Here is a 27,954-nt window from a genome sequence, read left to right as displayed (position 1 = left end):
TTTAATCGCCAATTTCTGCTGAGAGATTTGCAGAAACAAAAATATTCTTTCTGTGATCCTGGAAAGAAGGGCCACAGTGATCTTATGAAATCCAAGTTAAAACATCTATTAAAAAATTATTCAAGCTGTCTTTGGTGTAGTATTGTAGTTATTCTTTGTATTTCTTGTTTACTGTTAATTACACTTATTTGTGAATAAAACTCTAGAGAATGAACCAAGACAGTTTGTGTAAGACTTAGGAGAGACTGCACAGCAATGCTGTGGCTGATTTAAATGGCCAGTGACCATTAAAGAAGCATGTGTTAGCTTTAACGACGTTTGTCTACAGATAAAGATAATATCCACAATGAAATACATATAATTCTAACAGAAATGCTTTTCATTCTTATTTGAAAATGAATGGTTTCTGCAAAAGGGAAAAACAGAAACAGGCAGCACATATCTGATTGGTGCATTCCACTTATTTACAATCAAAAGAGCAGCGAAGGCAGATGAAGGGTGACTCCATCCTGACCTAGAGGATTATTCAGTCTTTCTGCTCATTAACTAGCGGCTGCCCAGGCTGTCACGATGTGTTCTCAGTTATGTATAAATGTGGCGCCTTACTTATTGAGATTTCTCCTTAGCAATCATGCCGCTATCAGTCATTCAGTAATACCTGATTTTTTTCTTTAAGAAATGCAGGGTAGTATTCCTCAGTGTGGTGCAGAGCATTTTGCTCCTCGGGATTTTATTATGTTGTTTTTCCCCCTTCATTCAAAAGATTCTTAACGAGGCTCATCTTCTCAGGTGTCACTCCCAGAATTTTGTCCTCACAACATCTTCAAAATTTATTTCCATGTTTAATGGAACGTTTCAAATATTTCAAAACTCACACTAACTGCAATGTTCAGGCAAAGTCTTCTTACCTCAGGTCCCCTGATCAACCTGTTGACCATCTCAGTAGTTTGTTTAGTTGACATCATCTTCGCATCAAAGTTTCTCTGAAACTGCTTTCTCAAATGAAGCTGTGAGCTCACACAGATCGTTATCCAAGACTTATTCAGTAAAGGGATTCATTTAAATGTTAGAGCTTAAGGTTGCTTTTTGTTGTTGTTTTATTTGCTTTTGTTTCAAATAACATATTTTAGTAATAATAACGATAGCACCTTTAAGTTCACAGGATAAACATTTCTGAGGAAAGGTTTTGTTGTACTCTTTGTTCTTTCTACAGCTCCTGGTACAATGTCAGAAAGCATGTTAACAACCATTCAGAAAAAAATAAAACTAGAATCCCCCACCAAAAGTTGATTTAAATGGAAGAGATTGGGTGCTTGAAGATGATTTTAACTGGATAAAAGTTTCTGCTTGATGACAATGAACTATATCACTGCGGGATCTGAAGACCCCACAGAACTTCACATTTAGGGCGCTAGATATCTGAGAACATTGTAACTATCCCCTGAGTGCTCCAGATCATTTAAAATTGCACCAAAGAGAAAAAAAAATGCAAGACAAAAATCATTAGCTAAGTTTTTTATAAGGAGCCTAGTGGCATAAGATCCAGCAATTTGCTATTGGGCAGACAGGATGGCTTTACCAGTAGCAGAAAAGAAGGCAGATGTCCTGACTGCCACTCCACACTTTAACCATAGTTTTTTGTGCTCTGCTTGAAGCACAGCAATGTGCCTTCTCTCTGCTTTCAGGCATTTCCTACTGAAAGCATCTCAACTTGGGATCAGCCATATAATTAGTAATTCACTTAGCTGCAGTGTTTCCTCCAGATTTCTCCAGATTTCCTTTATAGGGCATGCAGGATGACATAGTATTCTTAAATAAATCATATATAAATATGTATTTCTGTTAATGCCTATGTAGCTAAAACAGCTGAAAGATACTTGGAACAGGAACTAATTATTTTAATTATGGTTGAAGTTTCAACATCCTGTCCTTCTGAAAAAAAGTCATCTAAAAAATATGATAATAATTAATCCAGAATAGTCAACGAAAGAAGAAGAAAAAGTCAAGTTTCTTCTGGTTGTAAAGATAAAAATTCCATACTTTTCAGCTCAGCAAGCTAGGAAATTGCTGGGATAATTCACACATTATCCCATAATGTGGACTGCTACTTGTTAGTGAGAAGGTTAGTGCCAGGAATTATGCCCCACAACTCGGAGCAGAGAGCCATACTCTACACAGAATATGTTCATTGTATTTAAGTACCCTCACACATTAATGTTGGTAGTAAAAGAGTGAATCTGGCCCAACTTTTTAGCTTTAACACTAATAACATAGTACCTTGCATTCTCTCTTATTTTTTGCATGTAATAGTCTTACTTATTGTAATACATATGTGAATGTACAAACAGAATTTTCACAAATATTTTTAGAAGGAAACTGCGGTCTCTTGGAGGATGGAGGTTCAATTTCATTTCACTCACAATGCTTAGAAAATAGTTGTTTGTGAAAAAAAATCCCCCCTTTTTTCTTTTCTATTTCCTAATTTGTATTTCTTTCCATTTAGTATAAATGCATAGCAACTGTTCAACTAGACAGACAAACGTATACGCTCATATATTAAAATTTAAACACGCAATATATGATCTGCAGTTATCACCATCCAAGGAGTATTTCTTTCAGTCATCTTTAAAACACTGTAAATATTTAAAACAACATATGGCATTAGTACTAGTACTGGTTTGTATATATTTGACATAAAAAAATTACTGTGACAATACTCATTACAATATTGCCCACGTTTGATAAGAATTTAATTTGTCATTTAAAGATATATTCTGGAAGCCATGAAAAGTGAAAGGAGGTTAGTTTACTGTGCTGTCTCTGCTGAAGATGTATTATTGATTACCAACAGCTGCACCAATTATCATTACTGAAAATTGCTGCCCACAAAAACTTCCATATGAAAAATAAGTACAACTCCCCTCTCTCTCTCAACAGAAAGAAACTGAATTATGAGTCAGGGGGCACAGCACAGCAGTGAGTGCAGGACCAGAGATCACTGACAACTGATACTCTGCCCTTAATGTCTGTTCTTTAGAAAATTGGATAGAGGAAGGTCGGAAAGAGACAGGCAAATAAATGAGCAGAAGGGAAAAGGACAAGGAAAAAAACTGAAGGATAGGGAGCAACTGAACATAGGGATTGATGTGTGGATACTGATAAGAAAACATTAATGTCACTTTAAAGTGTTGTATCAAAAGAGACAAGATAGAAGAGCAACCAATTCATTGCTCTCACAGAATTTGTTTAGCTCCAGAATGGAGAGGACTATTGAGAAGCTAACATTCATAAATGACAGACAGAATCTCTTTTCTGTTCTGCTTGATTTGATGCAAACGTGAAAGGATTTACACTTGTGGAGTACCTTCTCCTGTGCATTGCACATAGAGTCCTTGTGCAAGCTTAAAAGAAATTTACTCCCTAAATAGGGCAGATAGGGCAGCACAGCAGGTTGACTTCTGAAGGTGAGATAAAACCCTCCAGCAGATTGGATCCAACTCAGATAGAGAGATGAATGTAAGAATGGTCATGCATCAGGAGTGACCTTCCTTCAACATCAGAGGACTTCTTGGTTTTACAGACTATGGAGACATACAGTTGAAATAAGAAACAAGAACATTCTATGGGCTGACTGTGTACATGGAGTTATCAGCAGCTAAGGTCAATTAAATCTAGGCACTTGTCACAGAAAAAATGCCTATATTGTATATACATTCTTTCCCACAATAAACACCAATTTGCCTTCTCTTTATACTCGTTTCACAGGCTCCTCTAGACAGTGAATCGTGCCTTTAAAATGTCTAATATGAGCCAGCTGGAACAGGCTGCACAGGGCAGAGGGAAGTATTATGAAATACTGAATGCAAACTTTCAGTGGAGCAGATCAAGAAGTTAACCATTGTCAACGGTTTATGGGCGTTCAGCCCGGTTCCATGACGAAGGGGACGGGGGATCCACGGGTCCACGCCCCAGGAAAAGGGAAAAGGGGAAAAGGGTAAGGAGATGGCCCTGAGAGCAAAGAACAGCAGCAACAATCTGAGGAGAAACAAACTAATTTACTAAATAAGATATCGGAATGCAAAAACACACACTATTATACAACATAATTACAATTTAAGCTGATAAATCCAATACAGAGAGAGAATGTCCCAAAATCAAGGTAGGCCTTACTCTACTACCGACGATAAGACGGCTGGAGAGCGAGGTGCGGCCAAGACGAGAGATGGGCGGAAAAAGGGACGAGGTCTCGTGATCTGCAAGTTTTTATACTGCGAGCTTTTATCTTTTCCCTCCAGATGGAAAATGGTAACAGAGGAGCAAAGTACTGTGAAGACTGTAGTAGTCCTTCTCTTCTGAGAACCAGGTATATCTACTACATGATGTTATGATGTGGAATACCAATAACCGAAAATCACAAAACCATGACAACCATCATTGGAAAAAGGGAGCTGATGAAAGTTTGCTAGATGTAAAACTCTGGAAAAGTGGAAGACATTGGTAACTATTTATACAGTCCTTCATGCTAACTCTCAAATGGATGCCAGCAAAAAGGCAGTTTACATAACAGACCTCGCCTTGGGACACCATGTTGAACACCATGTCTTTTTGCTTGTGGATTAATACAAGTAACCAGCTGAGGAACTCAAAATGATTTCAAGTCTAAGACTGGACACTGCAGTTCCTCAATCACATAAAAGATTTTTAGTAGAGATGAAAATCCACAGACTAAGTTATTCCTTGTTGACAATGGTGTGCACGTTTAGTTGGAGAAAAAAGCTAAGCCTGGAAAGTGAAGTGGAGGGCCTATCAAATGCCAGCTGTAATTATGGTTAAAACAAAGCCAAGCATACTGTTGGATCTGATGGTATAAGTGAATATGAATTCAACTAAAATCAGAAATACAAAGACAGGAAAAAATCCTATGGATTTCCTTCCACCTGCTGAACCTTATGAATGACTGACTCAGTCTCTCATCATCCTCCGGCACTTCGCAGGTACTAATTGACACTAAGGAGCAGATGCCAGTGGAATTGCATCTCTCTGTGATACAATTTCTCACAGCTGAAACTTCTTGCATGATAATTTTGTGAAGTGGGTGCCAAAGAATTCTTATAATTCAAGATGCTTAAACTTCCTTCTAAGATGTCTAGGTCTTTTTAAGTTCTGTTGGGTGCTAACATGCAATTTTGTTTTCCTCTGGTTGCCAGTTGCAGGGAAAAAAACAATGGCTTTTAAACACACATCTTCATGATATGCTCTATGACTTTATAGGCACTTTGACCATTTCCATCCTGGCACACATCTATCAGATAGGACATGATTTAAACTTGTAATTAAAAGGAAGTTACTCCACTCACTTTCAAATCTTTTCTTTAAACGTTTCTCCTGACTGACGCCTCAATGATTGAGCAGATTAAAAATGCCCAGGAATGCAGCTAATAAGTAATATACAGTAATCAAGAAGTATTCATGAACAACTCATTTTTCTCCTTCCAATATGCACTATTTTCCACCAATCAATAGAGATTTAAATGACCGTAATGGTCTCCATTCAACAGCCTTGAGAGCTTGGTAGCTCATACTGTTATGAGTAATCCCTACTGGAAAATCACAAGTTAAGAAGTTAAGGACATACTCAAAAATGTTCATCAAGTTATCAGCTGTTCTATGAATCAGTTATCTGGATCCTCTCACTTTGCAAAAGGAAGCCTGCCTGAACATGCAGTATGAGTTGTATAAAGCAGTTAGGAAAAATGCTCATAATAAATGGCAGTGTGACAAATGTTAGCATAACACAGGAAACAGACAACTGCAGAGGGAACTGCAGCTTTTTCTGTGGTGCAGAACTCTTCCCACCAGGAACTCAGTAGAGCTGAGAAAATAAACTGCTGCTAATCAACTCAGAAAAATTTATGAAGAGATGGAAGCGGAAGCAAATTAATAATAAAGAGGACTAAGCTTGAAGTTGGAAACTTACTGAACATCAAGATCACTTTAAATAAGATAGGGTTCTTGGAGGTACCCTACCCCTTGGAGGTAAAGAGATATATTAGTGCCCTCCTCTGAGGGACACTTAAAAAAAAAAACAAAACAAAAGTCTATGAGTTTCAGGGGTGACTGCTGTGTATTAAAATTAATAATAAAAAATAAAGGCAATTTTGTCCAAAAAGTATTTGAATTTAATAGACATCCATTGGCATAGGTATGTGCAGTAATAAAAATGACTTTTCAATCCAGATATTTTTTAATGTAGATACCACATTCATTAGGGTAGATCTGCTTTAATCTGAATAGGTTGCATGAGGGCTATATCACAAGTAAGCAAAGATATGTGTTGTACCATCTGGTGGGATTTGGGGAGTGAGGGGCAGAGAGGGCCAGTAGAAGAAGAGAGATGAATGTTATCTTTGTGTAACCATTAAATCTGCAACTCCAGAATAGGAAAAGCTGGCTACTATGAGAGCAGGAGGACTAACTGGGAATTGCTGAAAGAAAGAATGAAACTTTCAGATACCATAATCCACAGGTTTCTAAGAGTTTCAATAAAAGCAAATCTTTTTCATTCTCTTAAATTGATACCTTAAAAGAAAACAGGGAGAACAATCCCCACATTATGGAATTGACTAGCCTTCATTTATTGCTTGATAACTTAAGTTGTGAGATTCCAGATCTAAATACTCACAAGAAAAAAGAGTCAACCCAAGTCTTCTAAACTCAGTTAATGCCACATCTTTTGAATCGTTTAAAGTCTTGTTTGATAAGTCAGGGTAATTAGCTTGCAGCAGAGGAACTCCTTCCACCCACCATCTCCCAAGGTACCAAAGGTGTCTTTGTTTGTTTCAAGAGCGCTTTGTGTTGCAGATACTCCATTAGAAGAATAATTAACAACCATCCACAAATAATCCCTCAGAAGTGCTCCATGGGTGCTTGCTTGTAAACACAGTCTTCTGTTCAATCTTTAATAGAAAAGATTTTTGTCAGTAAAAGTTCGTAGTCTAGTTTTCCACTTCTAACACATGTGCACATGTGTATGCATTTGGAGGTCTTTCAAAAAATCAGAGGAGATTTGATGATATTTTAATGACAAACATGAGCACAAATGAGCTTGAGATGCCACAGGCCTTTCTGGTAGTTATTCTTATAGTTTAGTAGGTTGTTACTTCTGTATAAACATTTGGCATATATATTTAGTAAAAATCATAGCCAATTATTTGTATCAACTATCATTTTGGTTTACTAATCTATTTGGTATAATGTGTCTCAGTGGCTTTCAGGATATTTGGCTTTTTCTTAGGAACAGCTTCATGTACTATCACCAAAACCACTGAATGTTGTGCAATAGGAAAAAATAATGACAATGCTTAACATGAATATATCCTTAATACTTTAGCTAAGAAGTAATAAAATCAATTAAAAACAACAAAAAAAATATACATAAAATTAAATGGGCTCAAGATATTAGAGAATAATGCTTATTAGTAAAGCACTACTTACAATAAGCTTTTTCAAGATTGTTTCTAGATTCTCTTTAGCTGTTGCTAATTTTGTATTTGCCTGGACCAGTGCACAACATTTCGACTCTACTTCACCATACACCTTGGAAAGACACACAGCATAAGTACATTAGACAAAAATTTAATCTCACCTTCATTATCAAATTTGCAAATAACTCCTGATGAAAGACTTTCACATAATCCTGTTAGGCTCTTATGGGATATATTTGCTTTAGAACTATCCTTCTACACATCAATGTAATATGCAGAGATTTCTTTCAATATTTATCTAAAGACTACAGAATAATTATATAGCTTATATAAGGGTATTCTAAGCAGAACTAAGTACATTCTGAGGTGGGTCTATTCTCCAGCTGAAATTAATTAATACGTAACTTTTTCATGGTTTTAGAATACAAGTGGAAGTCAGGCATAAAGTTTAAGTAGATTTCTAGATTATCTGTTTACTCTCTTGTAATTAGATAATAACCTGCTATCATACTAGGATGAATGGAAGAATCCTGCTGCCAAGTGCTCAGGGAAATTATAGTTGACGCACTCTATGTCTTACACTCTACACAGTCAGACTCAGATGGACATTTTGAGTTAAACACTCACATTTGGAGATGAATATTTCCCAACTGTTGAACTATAATGAAAATTGAAAGGATTTGGACAGCCACATCTCTTTTCCAGCTTTCTACAAAAAACAAATACACATATACATTCTGTTAAGTACTGAATACCTTCCTTGGAAGGAGGTTGCTGTTGCATTCTCCTCAGAACACTAAATCCAGCTTTCTAGGATAATAAAGACCTTCAATAACAGAGGTTTCCCCATCAGTGCTAGTAAAGAGAGGAATTAATACATAAACAACAAATTGAACTTTACTGTACTGTAAAGGCACATGCTCTTTATCATAGTTGATTAAAGCTTTTAAGAATTTATCAACCTGCAAGAAGAGAAGCTCCAGTGCATTATTTCTTTTCCATCTCAGAGAACCAGAAGCTACTTCCTACTTTCATCACAAATGTGAAACTGGAATCTTGCACTATGTTATTGTTTTGGAAATGTTATTCTGTAAAAGCAAAAACATTATTTCCCTCTAAATCCTGAAGAACTTACCCTCACAAACATATCCTGTCACTCACATGAGAAATTTTTAAAGATGAGACAAATATCATGAAATTCTCTCCCTTTGTCTTTTCTTCTAGTTTTCCTGTTAATAAATTCCGATGGTGCTTAGGTTGGCTTAAACTTGTCACCAAACGCACACAGAAAGGAACAAAGCAGACTCAACTCTTATCCCCATAGACTTAAACTGTGAGAAAACAAAGATGTTATTTAGTTTCTCCTCATCTGCCTCCAATTTTTAAGTATCCTTTTCCCCTCTAATCTCAGATCCTATATGATGTCTCACTGGCCATTAAGTTTCCCATAAGGACTTTCAGAGATTTCCAGCTTTGGTCTTTGGGCACTTTATACGTCAGTAAGAAGATATTACTGCAGCAATAGCATGGGTTGCAGCCACTGGTGGGTTGGTGAAGGCTTTCAGTTCTGCAAGATTAAACCGAAGAAAGAAGATGATCAGAGAAACAGGTGCAGAACTGTGTAGCAATAGTGGATTTATTCCATAGAAATTTCCGATTAGCAGTAATTTTGAAGGCTATCACTAATTATATTATACGACAAAATATTCATGATCACAGCCTCTGCAATTCTGCATGTAAGGTGCAAAGTGGGCTGATGAGAAGTGTAACACCAGTTAATGTACCTGTTTTTGCACAGAGACAATGGAATTTTGATCATGTTCAGCAGCTTGTCACTGGAACAACTTTTTAGCTTTGAATGATGAACAATATTTTTGCAGACATCAGACTGTGCAGTCTTTACCTTTCTAAGTCTGGACTAAGACTAATGTAGCAGTGACAAGAGCAGGTTTGGCTTACAGCAGGCTATCCTCACACTGTTTCAGTTTCCAATGTTCTGCTTGGATAGCTGCCACCCATTAAAATAATGAATTTTATGATTTGTATTGAAAGCCACGACTGCATACGTTAAAATGTATTGTTTTACTTTATACAGAACAACTGCTCGGAAGAAGGCCTCATACCTAACGGGGTAAGGTGATAAAGAGCTGGAGACAGAAGGATAGGCTGGCAAATTGGCTATCTACAATCACTACAAGTCTACAGGTTTCTGAATTACTCATCGTCTCATACTATACATAGTATTTCTACTAACACAGTATTTTAGCCTCTGGGTAGCTAGATCACATTTATACTCATTGCTCCATAGAGAAAATTTGGTATATGGGGTTCCTTTCTTCCCTACTGCTCTGAATCACAAAGCATCTCTGCATGTTGATATGCCCTTTCAGTACAATAGCATGAGGTGGAAACCTGCTGACTGCCCCTTTTGCAGAGAAAGCACAAACTGAGACTGAGAAAGGTGAATACATAAACACAGGAGGTAGGAAACAAAATAGTTTTGGATAGGTATATCTGAAACAATTTATGTTTATGGACAACAGCCTGTGTCATCATGGAGAGTCTTTACCTCGGTTATTATAATAATGGGGTACTCTCCATCATCCTCTAGTGCTCTGTTTTGCAAACTGAAAAGCAAAAACTTTATCTGCTAAATACAGTTTATACTTAAAATAATCACTTCTCAAATTCTTTCTCACAGGCTACTCTGATTCCAGCTTCCACAATATTGTCATATAATTGCTCTTACGTTAGATATCTGTGTCGTTAACCTGATGACAGTTTCTGCATTCGTGTAATCACTCCCCCATTTTTTTGTTTGCATTTAAAAGGCTCCTTTTTAGAAAATCAGAGAAAACAGCAGGGAGTCAATAGTCTGTTCTGGCCATACACTGGGGTATTCCCTACAAAGTAAAACATTCACTGTGGTTTTTTTTGGCATAGATAAATGCATCAGATTTGTCAAAATGGCCTCCATCTTTTGGTACATTTGCTTCATTCTTCTAGTTTTCCTGTGCTAAATCTGAAACCATAAGGCTCAAGCAAGGGGCAGAACAAAAGAAAAGAAAATACCATGTATGAAAACCATTTATTTCATTTCAGGCTTGGAAATTAAGCAGATATCATTGTAAGCAGATTTTTCAAAAGTCTTTTTTGGCTCAACAGTGGCTTAGATTAGTGACTTTACATCACTTAGCACCAGTTTTAAGTGAAATCTGAGCACTTCTACAACTTCCTGCACTGTTTTAACTAGTAGTTTAAAAGCTGATTATGATTGCATTGGTGCAAATCTATCTGGTAGATTTTCCCTGAAGGGCATTCTGTGACATCTGCAATTGCATATTTGGGAGACTATCATACATATTTCTAAGGATACATTGCCTGGCGCTGAAGTTGGTTATACAAGTTCATCATTATCCTTGTACCTCATGCTCATCTCACAGGCATGTTTCCTGTTGGGTCTTGCTTAAACGAAGTCTAATTAGGGAGAAAGAGGATATCACAGTGATCAAGTTGTTAATATTTGGATCAAGCACTGTGCACTAGCAGTAACAAGCCTCCATAAGAATTTAATATCCTTACAAAATTTGTTTTTACAATCATCGGGGTGATTTTCATGTATACATTTACTAGAAGGGACACAAGGAGACATTAGCCATGGAAATAACGAGGGTTCAAAATCAATATTCATTGCACTACAAACGTTACTAGTAAATTTAAATCTTTGTCTCTTGTGAAATAAAAGTGCTGAACATAACTGGTGTAGTTTATAGGATGAAATTCCCAATTCTTATTGGTTTGCATCTGAGTAACAGCGTATTTTTAAAAGTCAAAGCTTTGGATTGGTCTAATGGTCTCTAAGACGGTTTAAGGTCCGTGTTATCAAAATTAACTTAAAGTAAGAAATTTAAAACTTAGTCAAAATGCTCCTTAGGTTAAACTTACTAAGGATTTAACCGTGTGAAAAAGTATCACTCTTCAAGTATACAATGCTTCTTACACGAGACAGTATTCTTCATTAAAACAGTTAATATAAGTCACACAAATTCCACTGCAGTTCTGTCTCTTTTTTCCCCTTACACTTAGTTACTTATTGCATGTTGATGCTCAATGAAAATACAGGAAAAATTCACTTTTCTTAAGGGAGGAAAAAATAAACTGGGCAGGTTGCAAACAATGCTTAGAAAAGTATTTCTCAAATCTATTTCCCCTCACAAAGAGATGAAGGAGCTTTTCACTCTTTCTCTAGAAGTTTAGTCCCCTTCACATCAACAATTTCTTCAATATAGAGATCTTAAATGATGGCTAAATTGCTAGAAAAGCTGGAAGAAACGTGCCCCTTCATGTGCAATCAGACCATGAGCACAGCACCTCAAATGTACAAGGCAAACAGCATACTTCAGCTGAGGGAGGCAAATCAGTAAAGCTGGTCAGTGTGGACTCATCTTTGTTCTCAATCCCCAGGTGATGTCACTGTCATCTACCCAGCTGCAAGCTGCTCTGTTTTTCTTCTTCTTCTGGAAGGGTTCCCATCTTAAAAGGCAATGGCACATGCATCTTCCTCTGCAAACCTCTCTGGCTAGAAGCATTCAGAGCACACAAACTGCCCATAAAATGACAGCAGTATAATTGCCCAGTATTTTAAACCTCAGTAGTGCAACTTTCATAGTCAGACCCTTGTTGATTACTGTATGGATATGTAGCTCTGCCACATTTACGGGGCATCCAAACTGTCCCTACGTTTCCTGACAAGTCTGATCTAAGGTGACTTCCACTCTTCATCTTTTATTAGTTAACACTTCACCCTGGGGAATACCTCTGGTACATTTAGTGACTTAAATTTCATAAAACTGAAAAAATCCTTATGGACTTCAGTTTGAAACCTGCAGAACAGGAAAGCCAAAATAATTTTTAAAAGGGCAGTGTATTTTAATCAATTACAAAGATTGTTCACAAATTACTTAGCTGGTGAGTTACTGGTTTGGGGTTTTTTGGTAACAAAAATTATAGGGGAAGATTAACGTTCAGAAACCTCCATTAGCCTTATAATAATGTAGCACAAAAAAGACACATTCATTCCAATGAAAACACTTCACAAATGCAATAAAGCAATGAACAGGAGAATATGGTACTCATTAATGCTATATTCTGAATGTCGTCTCTGAAACAAAGTGGCCCAAAGGTACTACTACCCCATGACAGTCACTCTACGTGTTTCACCTAGTTGCTTAGTGAAGGGTGTATTTTGTGATCGTCCTAAATCCAGTGTAAGCACATAGAATGGAATCGCAGAATTGTAGGGTTGAATGGGACCTCCAGAGATCATCGAGTCCAACTCTTCTGCCAAAGAAGGTTCCCTACAGCAGGTTGCAGAGGTAGGCATCCAGGCAGGTCTTGAATATCTCCAGAGAAGGAGACAGCGCAGCCTCTCTGGGTGGCCTGTTTCAGTGCTCTGTCACCTTCACCATGAAGAAGTTCCTTGGCAAATTGATGCAAAACTTCCTATGCTCAAGTTTATGGCCATTTTCCCTTGTCCTGTCCCCACAGATCACTGAAAAGAGGTTGGTCATGTCCCTTTCCTTCCCACACTAAAGATACTTATAAACATTAATAAGATCGCATCTTGGTCTTTTCTCAAAAACCAATATGGGAAAAGCACCAAAGAAAAGCAGTTGGTAGGACACCGAGCTTTTTGATCCAATTTGCTCAATTTTAATTAATTGCACTATTTTGACTTGAAACTTCATAGCAATTTTTGATCCCTATGAAAGATACGGACCAGTGAAAGGCTGAAGTTCATAATTAGCATACTGCAGAGGAATATAGAGGTCCTGACCCAGTCTTCATTTATGTCAGTGGCAAAAACCACCCTTCATTAAAACTAGGGTGAGGCACAAGGTTATTATTCGAAGTACTAAATATCAGCTAATAATATTTTTTTAAAAAGAAAAACATAAGTGAATGAAAGTTTTGATTGTTCCTAAACAACATATCTCCCCCTGTTCACCAGCATCTGAAAACTGTTTGCAAAGTTTTTGGCAATTTGAAGTTTCCATAGCTCAAAATCAGGTGTGAACATCTATTGTGAATCCTTTAAAATTTTCTCTCTGCAGTATTGATAAGTGACACAACAGACATCAGGTTTTGTAGCAAAATGCAAGAGTTGAATGAGTCTTTCAGATTTAAAGGTAGAGGAGCTTTAGTTTATAGCATTCAATACTTTGGTGTTTTATTTCAAAAACTGTGCTTTTAACAGTAGATTAAAATTTTAGAATCAGGATGAAACTGTGCATTTCTATCCAGTCTGTTGTGAGATCTTATACACTAAACCTCCATGTTTCCAGTACAGAAGTTGATAACTAATATTTATAGGCTGAACTGAGAGGAAAAGGAGGAAGATTCAACATTGATGACACATGAAATTAGGAATTCCATTATAATCTTAAAATGCAAGGATTGCACCTTGCAGTATTGCAATGTACTGGAATGGAATTTTGTATCAATCGAGTTGTTCAATTCACCTAGAGCCTCAAAGCCTTTAGAAATCTGAAGTGCTCAGAGATGGTTCTCTGACCTTTACTGTATTACAAATAGGTCTGATTCTCAAGATCCACATCCATTAAATGCTTGAATGAGCTCAGTATTTATTGTTCTTTCATCTCATTAAAACAGCTAAAAGGTTGGGAAAAGGCATAATGTAAAGAAAGGTCAAGTGGTAATCACGGTGTGAAATGCTGTTACATGTGTAAGTATAGTAATTCTTTAGACTTTATGCTCCCTGGAGAGGAAGTTGTTCAAAACTGTTCACCTAAAAAGGTTTATTTTCTGCTAAATATAGCTCAACAGCACTAAACGGGGGAATTAGACCGACCTTTTGCTCCTCTGCTTTGACAATGGCCTTTTCTTGGCTCACTTTCTCAGTCTGCAACCCTATCTTAGCAATCACAGCTTCAGAATCTTGATGTCTCTGTTACAGTTCTGCCTCTTGTGAAGCAAGTTTGAATTTTAGATCTTCTACCTATAGGGCAAAAGATAATGCATTATTCAGGAGTCAGGATCATTAACTATTATTCTTGAGAAAGTCTATGACAGTACACACCCTGAGAAGCTGAAACTACAAACAAAATTCATGAACACTTCATGGATCTCTACTAAAAGCATCGCCTTTTACTCTTTGGTTTCCATATGACAGCTGCATATTTGTAGCTCACGGAATTTTGATGACTTAGAGAACTGTGTAAGAACAGTCTAACTGCACCTACCTGGGACTCCACAGCTTCCTCATGATGCTCAAATGTTCATGTAGTTACTGAGGCTGTTTTTGTGACCAGGTGTTTCATCATGGAGTGATAGACTGGTTCAGGTTGGAAAGGACCTTAAAGATCATCTAGTTTCAACCTTTCTGCTGTGAGAAAGGACACTTTCCAATAGATCAGGTTTCCCAGAGCCCCATCAAACCTGGCATTGAATAAACAGGTTACCTGAGTGACCTGTTTCAGTGCCTCACCACCCTATGAGTAAGGAATTTCTTCCTTACATGTAATCTAAGTCTACCCTCTTTTACCTTAAAAATATTACTCCTTGTCCTACCACTCTATGTCCTTGTAAAAAGTTCCTCTCCAGCTTTCCTGCAGGCCCCCTTCAGTTGCTATAAAGTCTCCCTGGAACCTTCTCTTCTCTAAGCTGAACAACCCCAGCACTCTCGGCCCATCTTCACAGGAGAGGTGCTCCAGCCTCTCATCTTCTTGGCTCTCCTCTTGACTCACTCCAGCAGCTCCTTGTCCTTCTTGTGCTGGGGGTCTCAGAGCTGAATGCAGTACTGCAGGTGGAGTCTCATGAGGGCAGAGTAGAGGGGGACAATCACCATCCTTGCACAACTAGTCATGCTTCTTTTGATGCAGCCCAAGTTGGCTTTCTGGACTACAAGTTGGCTCATGTTGAATTTTTCATCATCCAGCACCTCCAAGTCCTTTTCTCTCAATACATTCTCAATACAATCTGTGTCCAGTTTTTGTTTGTGCTAAGGATTGCCTCAACTCATAAGCACTTAGCCTTGTTGAGCTTCATGAGGTTTGCACAGGCCCACCTCTCAAGCCTGTAAAAGTCCCTCTGGATGGCACCCCTTCTCTCTAGCACATTGACCACACCTCATAGCTGGGTGTCATAGAATCAGCTAGGTTGGAAAAGACCCACAAGATCACCTAGTCCAACCATCCACTTACCACCAATAACCCCACTAAACCATGTCTCTCAACGCTATATCTAAATGTTTCTTGAACACCTCCAGGGACAGTGACTCCACCACCTCCCTGGGCAGCCTGTTCCAAGCCCGTGTCATCACCACCTTGCTGAGCGTGTACTCAATCCCACCATCCATGTCACCAAAGATGTTAAATGGTGTCTGACCCATTACTGACCCCTGAAAACCCCATTCGTCACTGATCTCCACCTGGACACTGAGCTATTGACTGCAACTCTTTGAGTAGGACCACTTCGATGGTTGGATGGTCAATCTGTCAGATCGCCATTTGGTCATTGTCAAATTAGAATTCAGAGTGTTTTGATCATTTGCTCAAGCTATGCTATTAAAAACAGACAGCAGTCACACTTTTCTGACTATTTTTGCAGGTCTTCAGCTTGAAAAGTGGGAATAAGCCAGTCAGTTCCCAGTGTTAATTTCATGTAGCAGTGCGAAGCTGTGATGCTATGCAAAGATGTAACTGAGCATTTCATTTATTTCATTTGCAGTTTTCATGTAAAACACACAGGGTATTTTTTGGTCTTCTTTTTGTAATTAAGAAATTACTAGATTACAGCTTGTCGTGAGCAGGTATGTGTGTGTGGAGAAAGGCTGAAAGCAGCCTCCCCTCCCCTACTCCTAAAATCTAAAAGAAGAGATTATGTCAATCACTACATACACAGAATTAATAAGGTTGGTCATAGACTAGATGATCATAGTCATCTTGTCCAACCTTAACAATTCTATGATTCTGTGAACACTGTATGAATTTTCTATTTCACGTCTGGAAATCCTGCCTGATAATGTAACCCATAAATGAAATACAACGGTTACTCTAATCCCTCATACTTCAAATATTATCAGATTCCCACTCAGAAGAGTAAAATTGATTTTTTATGCCATTAACTTTGGATCAAACAGAACTGGACGAGGTATTCTTTCCCTGCATTGATACTATCCATTACCCAGCAGCATGCCCCAGCTCAATGTAGAGGGCCTCAGGGCAGCCCCAAACAAGTGAAGGGGAGTGCAGGTCGGGAACTTTGCCAGCTACAGGCTGTTCGTTTCCTTAATATTTGAAAATGGAGCTTTAAGAGTGTACTTTCCTGGGATAAAGGAACACTCTAAATTCATTTTTCTTCATTTTAAAGGATCCTACCTATACTACTAAAATATATCCATATACAGATCTAAGCAAGGATACTGCATGCTAAATTAACAGGGAAATACTAGGAAAGCCTATTTAACTCCATCATAGTAACTAACTTCCATTTTGTCCTCTGTGACTTCTAGCATACTTTACTTTATAATTTGTGGAGTCACATCTCCTTCATTTTAATGATTATTTATTGCATTCTGTACAAGACTAACCCAGTTCAATTAATCAAGGGAAGCCTAAAAATCAATTAATATGAATTAAATGAGCTACACCAACTCTTAGGAAAGTCACACGTAATTTACCAAAGCATTGTCAATAATGCTTAGAGAACTTTGGGAAAATTGCTCACGAGTGGTTGTTGATGCAGTTAAATGTTTTAAGCCTACATCATTAATATTACAATCAGGTTGATGCAGAAAGGCTTGCCATTTTTCTCAGTAAGAAACCTCATTATTTTCTTGTGACTTTTAAAATCTAGTTTAAAAGAATACTTATTTCATCTGCAATTACTACAACAGAAATTAATGCAAGGACTAAACAAAGAATGATTTACACTTAGGGAAAGCAGAAACAAATTGCTTTACAAATAATAATAATAAAAAAAATACACTGGTTGAAGCAAAGCTAGCATAAATCCTTCTTATATTACACACACTTGCAAAAAAATGTTTCTAACAGCAAGGCCAGTCAGCAGGAATGGGCATTTTATGCAGATTTGCACAGCACTTGGCTTCACACTGACATCTCTTACAGCCTTTTTCTCCTTTCCCATTGTGTACAACACGCACAGCCTGCCATACGGATCTTCCTAGGGAAAGATAGCCTTCTCACACATGATCCTTATGAGAGGTCTCTACTCAGCAGCCCTGAAAAGCCCTCTAACAACAATTTCATTTGTAAATCAGTGAGTGAAGAAGTGGGTTCCGGTAGAGCTGGAAGTGGCCCGAGACAACTTGTCTCAATGGGGCAAAATAACTACTGTTACCGAGCTTAACAAAATGGCACAGCATGGGAGACACGCCGAGCCAGAGAGCAGCTGGTTGTAATTCACGCTGTTTTTCAGAAAACACTAATCGTTCCCGAACAGACCTCTTTGATGATTGGTCTTCCCTGCATTTCCAATTTGTCACTTTCTCTTATGATAAGGTCAGCAGTGACAGCACTTCCTGACATTAACAGCTGTGGCTTTTAAAAGGGTCATTGTGGAACTACTAATTGCAGTAATTTCATTAGCATAAATTATTTATTCTGCCATTCATTTATCTCCAGTTTTTTTTTAATACTACATTGTATTTTTAAAAATATGCCTATTCAGGGTTGTAGGCAAAGTATTCTTGCTAATTTAGCCTTATTACAAAAAAAAAATTAAAAAAACCAAGGAGATACAGTAACAAAATCTGATTTAACTGCTGTTTACTAGAAAGCATAAAGTAGCTTGAAACCAATAGTGGAGAATAGGTTGTCACAAATCAAATTCAATAGTGCTAAAGATGAGTGAGCAATAAGCCTATGTTAAATGCGAAAGAACATAGATGGGCAATGCCTTTTGTTTGTACACAGTCTCTCTGTTCTAGACTATGGCTGACTGACATTAACATGTAAAAGCAAACAGTGCAAGTTACTAAGAGAACTTAGACAGGAGATTTCCCTGAGTCCTCCCTTTTACTTTCCTTGAGATATAAATCTCTCCCAACCAAACTGATAAACCAAGCAAGACCAGTGGCCTCTCTGAACTTGAATATATGGGGGGGAGTATAAAAGGCAAGAGGAGAAGGCAAAAAAAGTTGTTTGTGGCTTTTCCATATAATAAACGTAAAGTACTTTGGAGAATTATATGCTAAGGGCATAATTAATTTATCATTGATACGCTTACTTGTATACTGCTCCTTTAAGGCATAGCACTAAACACCACATACAAGACAGCAGTAGCAAAATATATATGGAAAGCATATATCAGAGATGTACTTCAAGTTATTTTAAAAGAGATAGATTAATCTGATTCTTTTATCCTGTACTATGGTGATACTTGAAACCAGCTGAAAGTAAGGGAAATAACGTGTCACTGAAAGTAGACACACGTGGTTTTAAAATAATTTAGATCTAGTTTAAAATACTTAAGATGATATTTTATGCCAAGTGAATTATAAAGGCATTTTTGTATGTTCATTCAGCTCAGAATACGGATTCTGGTTTTGCTGCACAGCGTTCTTTGCTTGTGATCTTTCTGCATGCAAGTTCAGCAATTTGAGTATTGAAACAGAAGAGGGCTCTTTTCCCCTTTTTTTCTGCCAAGGTGACATCCAGTCAAAGGCATCCAAACCAATTACATTTCTGATACTCTGTTTCCCTCCAGCTATGTCTGGACTCACTGCCCCTCTTGCCCTTCACCCACACATTGGCCAGGAATAGGTGGGGATTTCTGTGGGAAAAGGAAATTCCATGCAATGCGGATGGAATGCTCACACTGGCACTGCAGCTCAACCAGCCACCTTCCTTCCCCAGATGAACTGCATCCTACAGAAAAGCTCCTGGAGCTGACTTGAAAATAGATAGGGAACTCAAGGCTTCCTCCCCAGTTCTCAATCACCCTGATTTTTCTCCTTGTTTTCCTTTAGCATTTAAACCCAGAAATTTTCCATTTCCTTTTCCCCATCACATAGATATAATGACATACTTGTATAGAATATTTAAGAGGGAAATAAAAAAAGTCATTAGTTAAACCTCAGCTACCATAATTATAAGTAATACGTAACAAGCAGTAACATTCAGTACTTTTCTTAAATAGTGAAAGGGGAAAGCAAAAAGAGAATTATGTCAAAATAATTACTGAATAACAGATCTTGCACCACTCTTCGCAATGCCAGCACAGTTACAGTATGTGTCAGAATTCCAAGCACCTCTCCTACCTTTCTAGTTCAATTTTGATTCTCTCCTCTTACAACACTGTCACAATTTCTCATGTTTCCACACCTTTCTATGTTACATCTCTGCACTGGGTTCACTTTTCCCATTACTTTCCAACCCCCTCCTGTCTCCTCTTCAGATTTTTCACATCCTGTGTTGCTCGAATCAGGCACTGCCTTACCTGTGTCAATGATGCGGAAAGTTTCACTCATAGTCAATAAAAGTGCTGTGTTACTTGCTATCTATCTGCCATTTTTTTTCCCCCACTTGCTGGGAACTAAACAGGAAATATATTTACTGGGAGCAGTTAGCACCAACATGCAAAATACAGACATAAATACCGGAATCAGAGAATTCATAGAGTTATAGAATTGTAGAATTTTTTGAGTTGGGAAGGACCATTAAAGGCCACTTAGTCCAACTCGCCTACTGTGAACAAGGACACCTACAGCCAGGTCAGGTTGCTCAGAGCCCCATCCAGCCTGTTCTCGGATGTCTTCAGGGATGAGGCATCCACAACCGACTGCTCTGGGCAACCTGTGCCTAAAATTTAGGATTTCTTTCCTAAATAGCTAAAAAGCAATTACACAGGAATACAGTCCTCAAAGTAAATGATAACTTCTGTTTGAAAAGCCTACATCTGCTGACCAGACATACTTTTAAAAGAGCAAGATATAATTAGTTAAGGATCTAATTAAACAATGAATTTAAATCAAAACAAAGGTCTATTCTCTTTATCTCGCAGTTTCTTTAACAATAAATGGGAATATGTATACGTAAGTTGGTAACACACTGAAAAAGCACAAGCCCAGACATAGCTATCCCACCAGACATAGCTATCCCGATCACACCGCGAGCTGCTGGAATACCGCGGGCCGTGCTGCAACACTGCACTTCCCCACTAGCCCTATGGGAGGCAGCAGAGCGCCGCGAGCGGTCGGCCCCAGGCAGCGAAGCGCCCACCCGCTCGCCCGGAGTGCTCTTGGCTCTATCCCGAGACCCGACCAGCAATAAAGAGGGAATAATAATCCAGGTAGCAAAGTTCTAAACGCATTTGTCACGTCGCAGGGGAGATCTTCACTTACCAGCTTTTCTTTAGCTAGCCTGGCGTGCGTACTGCAAAATTTCAGCCTCTCTACTTACAGCATCAGTGAATATGTTCATCTGTGTTGAAAGGTAAAAAAAAAATCTGTACTTTCGGTATTCCTAAACAGCCTGGGATGGAAGGATTCTGCAAAGACAATGGTGCTAGGAATTACAGCACAATTTCCTTTTTCTGATCACTTCCCTGCCTGCGCTATACTGACCTCCCTAAATGAGAATCACAGAATCATTAAGGTCGGAGAAAACTGCTAAGATCATCAGTCCAATTGAAGGAACCATTCCTTCAAAGGAGCTGGGCAGTGGCATGCTCATAAAGTGCAGCTTCTAGCAGGGGAGAGCTTGAACAACATTGAGAACGTGTATGCAAGAAGGAGCGAAAAGAACATCGATCCTTTTCCAGCTTATTCAGCTATCAATCTTTCGAAGATCTCTGTTGCTTCCTTACAGGGCTAATGAGCTGCAGGCTCTGTACTGATCCCCCCCGGTGCCCTCAATGAGCCTCCCACTGCCCAGCACAGTGTGTCCTGTGGTCACAGATGCAGCCTGTCAATAACGCCCAGTTAGCAATGCTGGGAACCCAGAATGGGTGCAGAGGGCAAAAACACAGAATATCTTCAGGGAGGAAGAGAGGGAGAACTATGCAATGATGGAGACCAGCAAAGAAAGGCGTGCAGTGAACCATGACCCCACATCAGGGTGAGCCAGCTCACAGCTGAGACTCCAAACCAATTTGGCAGCTACGAAAATTAGTCAGCTAGAATGGTACCTTGGACAAATAGGTTTTACTCCCTTTCCACCGTACATACACTGCATACTTACCACATCTGTCCTCTCTTTCCATGTGACTAGCAGTCTCTCACTTTGATAACTGTCAGTAAGAAAGCAGCTGCACAGAAATCAAGCACACATACACCTAGTCCCTGTGATAACAAATCAGCTGCTGGGTTTCTAAATCTATTCAAGCCACTTCCGGCCATTTTAATATGCACTGCAACTCTGTTAAAAGAACATAAATGAAATGAGATTGGGATCTTGGTTTCTACATGAATGTTTAGGGGCTATTTTTAACAAAAGGGGAAAGCCCAAATCAGACTAAAATAGTCAAAGAAAAATAAATCTGTATTTGGCCACTAATATCACTAGGCCTATCCAAAGCAACTCACATTTGGGAAGGAAGGATTACTCCAGCCTCTCTGTTAATATCCATGGACCTACTTACTACAGTTAAAGCATGTTTTGGCCATGGTGTTTGCTTTCGCTTCATTAGCAAAAGGAGAGACATTAGGATCTCAAGACAGGACTGGACTCTTTCCTACATACTTCTCATTGAATTAGGTATTATTTTGCCTTACAAAACTTACCATAGAATGACTTGGGTTGGAAAGGGACCTTGAAGACCATCTTGTTGCAATCTCCTGCCATGGGCAGTTCCCAACCACTAAATCAAGCACTAGAGAAGACTATCCAGGGAAGAGGAAAATGGGAACAATCACCTCCCTCCCCCTGTTGACTACTTCTCTTTTGGTGCATTGCAAGATACAGCTGGCCTTCTGGGTTGCAAGAACACACTTTTGGCTTGTGTCTATCTTTTCATCCACCAGAATCCCCAAATCCTCCTCGGCAGGGCTGAGATCAGAATAAATCAATAAATGTCCTTTGGTCACAACCACTGGTCAGTCTGTATCTCGCAAAAACTTTTTCCTCATGGCTGTACAAACTGAGTGGGATTTTGAGATTATTGAAAGCTTCAACTCAGTGGCACCATTTTCAGAAGGGTGCGATATTGCCAAGGGTAACAGCAAGAAAAATAGAAGTAGTCCATTTCTCTTGGGAGTTGTGGTGGGAATAGAAGAAAGGTAGAAGGGAGGAACAATGATAGAAGAAAGAAGAGAGAGGGAAAGTTGAAAAGGAATATGAGGAAGAAGCAAGGAAGACAAATAGAAACAATGATCTTCCAAGTTCTGTCAGACACCAAGGGAAAATGATGCAGACTAAAAGTGGTGCATAAAATAGAGAAGAATTCATCAAAATCTTTCCTGGTTGGTGAACCATAAGTATATAATAAATTAGAGCCCCAAGTCTATGCTTTAGACTGTACTGTGAGCTAACTGCATGTTCCACTTTTTATTTAGTCCATTCACTTCTTTATATTTCTAAACAGAGGGTACTCAATAGTACCTATTCCATTTCCAATATGCTTATCAGCTTCCCATAGCTTCTCATAGTACATTTTTAATCTGTCTTATGGAACAGGATGTGGAAGACTATTTCTTGTTAAAATAGTTTTGAATTACTGTAGTAATTCTTTCCCCCCTGCTGATGTATTTTACTGTAAAACAGCTTAAAATACCTCTCTAAAGCTTCTACAGCCTAAAGTTCTTCTAACCACAGGTGATTTGCACACTGTCTAGAAAGTACTTGCAATCAAATCAGCAAGAGAAACCAATGGTTTTAAATCATTTGTGACCTTTGACTCTTGCAAGAATTACAAGCAATAGTACATGTTCTCACACTTGAAAGAAGAATGTCCGACACTGTCTTCTAGAGTGTCAGCAGAAATGTAGCTGCTGGCCTATGCCCATGCAAAAAGACAGTGGAGTCCAACTTGTACAGGGACAGCACGCAGACCTGCTGATCATCAAGGTGGCCTAACGTACAGAGAAGATTTTATTTTTTGAATGCATTCAAAGCAGATAAGGCAAGTGGCAGAAATATCCACGTAGAAATCCATTCTAGCAAAGTGATGAAAACTGTGCTGAAACTGTAGGAAGACCATAAAAAGATCTTGGAATTTACAGCAAGATCTTATTATACTGATGAGAAAGAAGGACAAACAAGGAAGCAGTAATCAAAAAGATTCAAGAATAAAGTGTCTCCACTTCAGAAGTCTGAACTAGAGAAATAAAGCAGATGAAGAATATGCTAAGTGTGTTTCAGGACTGTCAAACACCCTGGACACTTCTCTGAAGTTTCTTCTCTTTTTCACCGCACATCCTTAAACTAGACATTCTCCCTCTCATTCACGTCACCTTGCTTTCTGATAAAACACTAGTTTATATTATCAGACACGTAACAAAAATGTTAACGTTTGGGGCACCTCATTTTCTCCCCTTATCTCTCTAGCAGCCACCTCTTCACATCAACATACCACCCACGATATGGTAGCAACAGCAATGGAAAGCCTAGAAATACCTGACACCTCTTTAGTGTGCTTTTTACAAGTGTCCTTACTATAGCAGTGATGCCAAACTGAATCTGTCACACCTTCAAGTCTGCAAACCATACATAGTCCTGCTGGAAGCTGCATCTTTTCCATGTTCCTACATGGCTCATATTGGTCATATTTGGACTTAACTCTCTAAGCAATGGAATGCAAGAAGTGTCCAAATTGAAGTCTTGCACCATTTGCCAAACAGAAATCAGATTTTGTCTTGTGCCCTCAGTAGTATTTTATCCTTCATAAATATTATACACAATTTTTTGCATGGAATGATTCAAGTCCTATTTGATTGGTCTTGTGTTGAGCTTCAGGAAAGAAGGTACTTTCTCTAACGTTATTTGGTGTGAGTGATTTAAAAGATCTAGTATCTACAAGGACCTACATAAGGTTATATAAACTGTGGATCCCTGAAAAGATAATACTGACATCTTGAGATTGGTCACTTTTGAACTTTCTCCTAGCATTTAAATGCTAGATTTAGTAAATCATACCCAGAATCCATCCATTTTCTCCTTGCTTTCAGCCACTCCTCTAAAATTTCAGATTTTTTTTTTAAGAGTACATTACAGTAATGTGTTCTAATCTTTATTCTAATCTCATGCTTGTTCAGCACAGTGCTAGTAGAGCTCATGTGGATTAGCATAGGACACAAAAGCTCTTGGCACTTATCTTCCATAACAAATTAGTAAGGAACAGAGTGTGAACAGGCTGACAACTGACGGCAGACAGGAGAGAAGCAGATGAAGCATCTAACAAAAGCTGGTAAAGATGGTAAGCAAACAATTTTCATGCAGGCAACCAAGATATAAACAGTGAGTTTACCTCATACAGTAAAAATAAAGTTTTCCCAGATAAATCCATTCCTTTATTTTAAAGAAACACAGATTTCATGAGCAGAGCAAGGGAAAAGCTAAGTCACGTGGATGCCAGCCATGTCACACCACAGGTCCTCACAATCATAAAGCAGACTTGAAATAAAAGCCTGCCAACTGCAGAAGCAGCTAGGTTTTTCACTACAGAACGTATGAATCCTGGGACATTCTTCACTGGCTAATAACATAACTGAGACTTCATTTAGTGAGGGCAGTACTCATGTGTCTCTTCCCGATCCACGGGCCTCCTTGATGGCATTGGTTGTGACTTCAAAAAATCAGTCAAGAGCTGGGATTAGTAAGCGATAGATGATACCACTTCTTGTACACTCACATCCTCATGAATCAAAAACAGTCTATTCTGGGCTAATATTAGCCAAACGCACAACCAGAAGCCCTAAGAACATAGATCTCTGGCTGGGATTAAAGCATTCAAGCTGAAAGGCATGTGCATTTATTCTCTTAAAGAAGTAATTATGACGGCTGGCCAAAAGCCCTGCTGTGATGGAGCTGCACAAGTTACAAAACAGAGCACAAGAAAAGGCTAACATGTCCTGATGAAAGAGGATTTGGAAATGAGAATAATCATTTTAAATAAAACTATTAGTAATAACATGGATGATATTGCCTGTGGTGATGCAGGGCACCTGCCTAATGATATTAATTCTGGCTGAAACGTGAAACTGCTGGACTGCGAGTCCCTCAGAAAATGGGGAGGTGGCTAAACACTGACAGGACTATGCAAGGTGAAGAACATTATAAGGATGTGGTGGCTGAAGTACTTCAGCCCAGTTTGCTTACTGGAAAGGCAATGCAGAAAGGTGTCCCTCAAAAAACAGCAGAAGATATAATTCTTATCTGCTGTGAAGTTCCAGCATTATCATTGAGGGACTGTAAACTTAGAAACATGAGAAAAACAGACAAGGTGGAAACCTGGTCAAGAAATGGGAAAAAGCATTTGTTGTAGAGTTTGACAGCTTGTGAAGAAAACTGGCTACACAAGGACTGAGTAACTGAGATGCTGTTCAGAAGAAAAACCATTTGTCTTTATAACATATAAAAATGTTTAAGAGGGGTGAGAATACCAAGACGACCTATTAAAACATGTAGAACAAAGAAAAAGGCAAGGAGGAAATGCTGGAAAGAGAATGTTTGTGAGGAAATTTACAGTTAAGAAGTATGTTTCTGTAGGACTTGCGAGCTCCAAGGTATTTTAGGCCTGGTGTTCCCAGTTTTGGGAAAAAGTTGAAAAGTTACCAAATCCAAAAGAATAATGATATCAAGTGGAGGTCAAAGGATAACAGTTTAGGATCTACATGAGGATCAGCTGTCCTTGTCCCATACCCATGCCTTTGAGAAAAAGTTGCCTTTTACTTTTCTAAGAGATTGTGGTAACTTGCAGAGTATTTAAGTGTAGTTACTGCATAGAGATGTAGGACATTTAAAAACTTCTGGACCTCCAGCAAATAAGCATGAGCCTTAGAAAGTTTTTAGATTATGTACTGGCATATCTTACCTCTGTCAGCACATTACCATTTATAGTGTATGCCCATCAGAGTTGTTTGCTTAAGCAGCATTCTTGTTTTTCAATTGATTTCATTGTTCATCACCAAAGCTTTTGAAATTCTCAGGTGCACATACTTCCCTGCACACACCTCAACTGTAGACCCTTATGTTACAATGGTGCAATCTTCTGTCTTCAACTGATATGCTTCTGACTTACACTGACAAATGTAAGCCTTCATAAATGGCATGTTCTCAGTATACTAATAGTAGAATTGATTGCAACTTCCAGACTGAAAACAATCAAAGCAAAAGCTGCACAAGTATCTACAGTTGTCCAAAGAATGACTGTGTAGTCCGGGTTCTTGAGCTGGGTTCCTCATCATAAACAGAACAGCAGCGTATAAAATCACGATTGTAGTGGTTGGAAGGGAGCTCTGGAGGTCATCTAGTCTAACCTCCCTACTAAAGGTTTCCTACAGAGGGTTGTACAGGAAGGCATCCAGGTAGGTTTTGAATATCTCCAAAGAAGGAGACTCCACAACCTCTCCGGGCAGCCTGTTCCAGTGCTCTGTCAACCTCAAAGTAAAGAAGTTTTTCCTCATGTTCATATGGAACTTCCTATAATCCAGTTTGTGCCCATTGGTCCTTGTAATCTCATTGGGAACCATTGAAAAGAGCCTGACCCCATCAACTTGACTCCTATTCATTAGGTATTTGTAAGCATTGATAAGAAGGGTGAGCAAAATGGAAATGTGGCTTAGCACAGAATCCTGATTTTTTAAAATGAAATGGAAAAATGAGACCATATCACTTCATTAAGCTTCAGTGTACTGAAACTGTCTAAATGCTTCCTTTTGTTCTTTTTCACATTTCATTAGAATTTTATTTTTCAAATTTAGGGAAAGTAGAAGGCAGGAGGCCACTTGGCACTAACTCAAAGTCCATACAGATATCTGAGTGTGTTAACCCACAAAATTTTATGTCTTCTTCAGTACTATGATGTCTCTACTTTGCTTCCCTTCAACATCAATAGATATTTACTGCTCTTGCCTCCAGAAGCAAGAATTTGCACAGTGGAGGGATGGGTGAAACTGTTGCAAGGTAAAAGGTAAAAAGTGTTTGAAAGGTGGTATTCAAGAGGCCTTAAAAAATAGAGAAGGAATAAGAAAAACACAAAGGGAAAAGGGAAAGAAATGAGGAATAAGAACTTGAAGAAATGTTAAACATTGTCTTAAGAAATGTACACAGGTGCAATGGCCATGAAACAGAGACAAATAGCACTGACTAGAAAGAGATATACTGAAGGTAAACACTGCTATTGATCATGTCACTGAGGTCCAGAAGAGTAAAATCAATATTGAATATGTAACACTAAATCCTGTACAAGTCTCCACTGAACTTTGGGTTACAGAAGAAATTTGTGGAGGGACAGAAATGATGGCAACAAAATTAGAGATAGGAGGGAA

At 38.5% G+C, this 27,954-nt stretch overlaps 1 protein-coding gene and 1 long non-coding RNA gene across 2 annotated transcripts in view; both read right to left on the bottom strand.

The window, feature by feature from the left end:
• DNAH11 (dynein axonemal heavy chain 11) overlaps positions 1 to 27,954 on the bottom strand; it is a 120,433-nt gene that overhangs the window by 26,739 nt on the left and 65,740 nt on the right. The window contains 1 exon segment of the mRNA XM_021385495.1: positions 7,495 to 7,596. Within this exon segment, the coding sequence (XP_021241170.1) occupies positions 7,495 to 7,596 (102 nt within the window).
• LOC110393660 lies at positions 6,120 to 8,184 on the bottom strand. The gene is made up of 3 exons (XR_002435089.1): positions 8,112 to 8,184; positions 7,495 to 7,596; positions 6,120 to 6,956 (listed from the first exon to the last, which is right to left on the bottom strand). It is a non-coding gene; the product is annotated as an uncharacterized LOC110393660 (long non-coding RNA).

The sequence above is a fragment of the Numida meleagris genome, chromosome 2, assembly GCF_002078875.1.
Source record: "Numida meleagris isolate 19003 breed g44 Domestic line chromosome 2, NumMel1.0, whole genome shotgun sequence".
Classification (NCBI taxonomy): Eukaryota; Metazoa; Chordata; class Aves; order Galliformes; family Numididae; genus Numida; species Numida meleagris.
The sequence above is the reverse complement of the archived record's forward strand: the minus strand, read 5'-3'. Positions and strand labels throughout refer to the sequence as shown.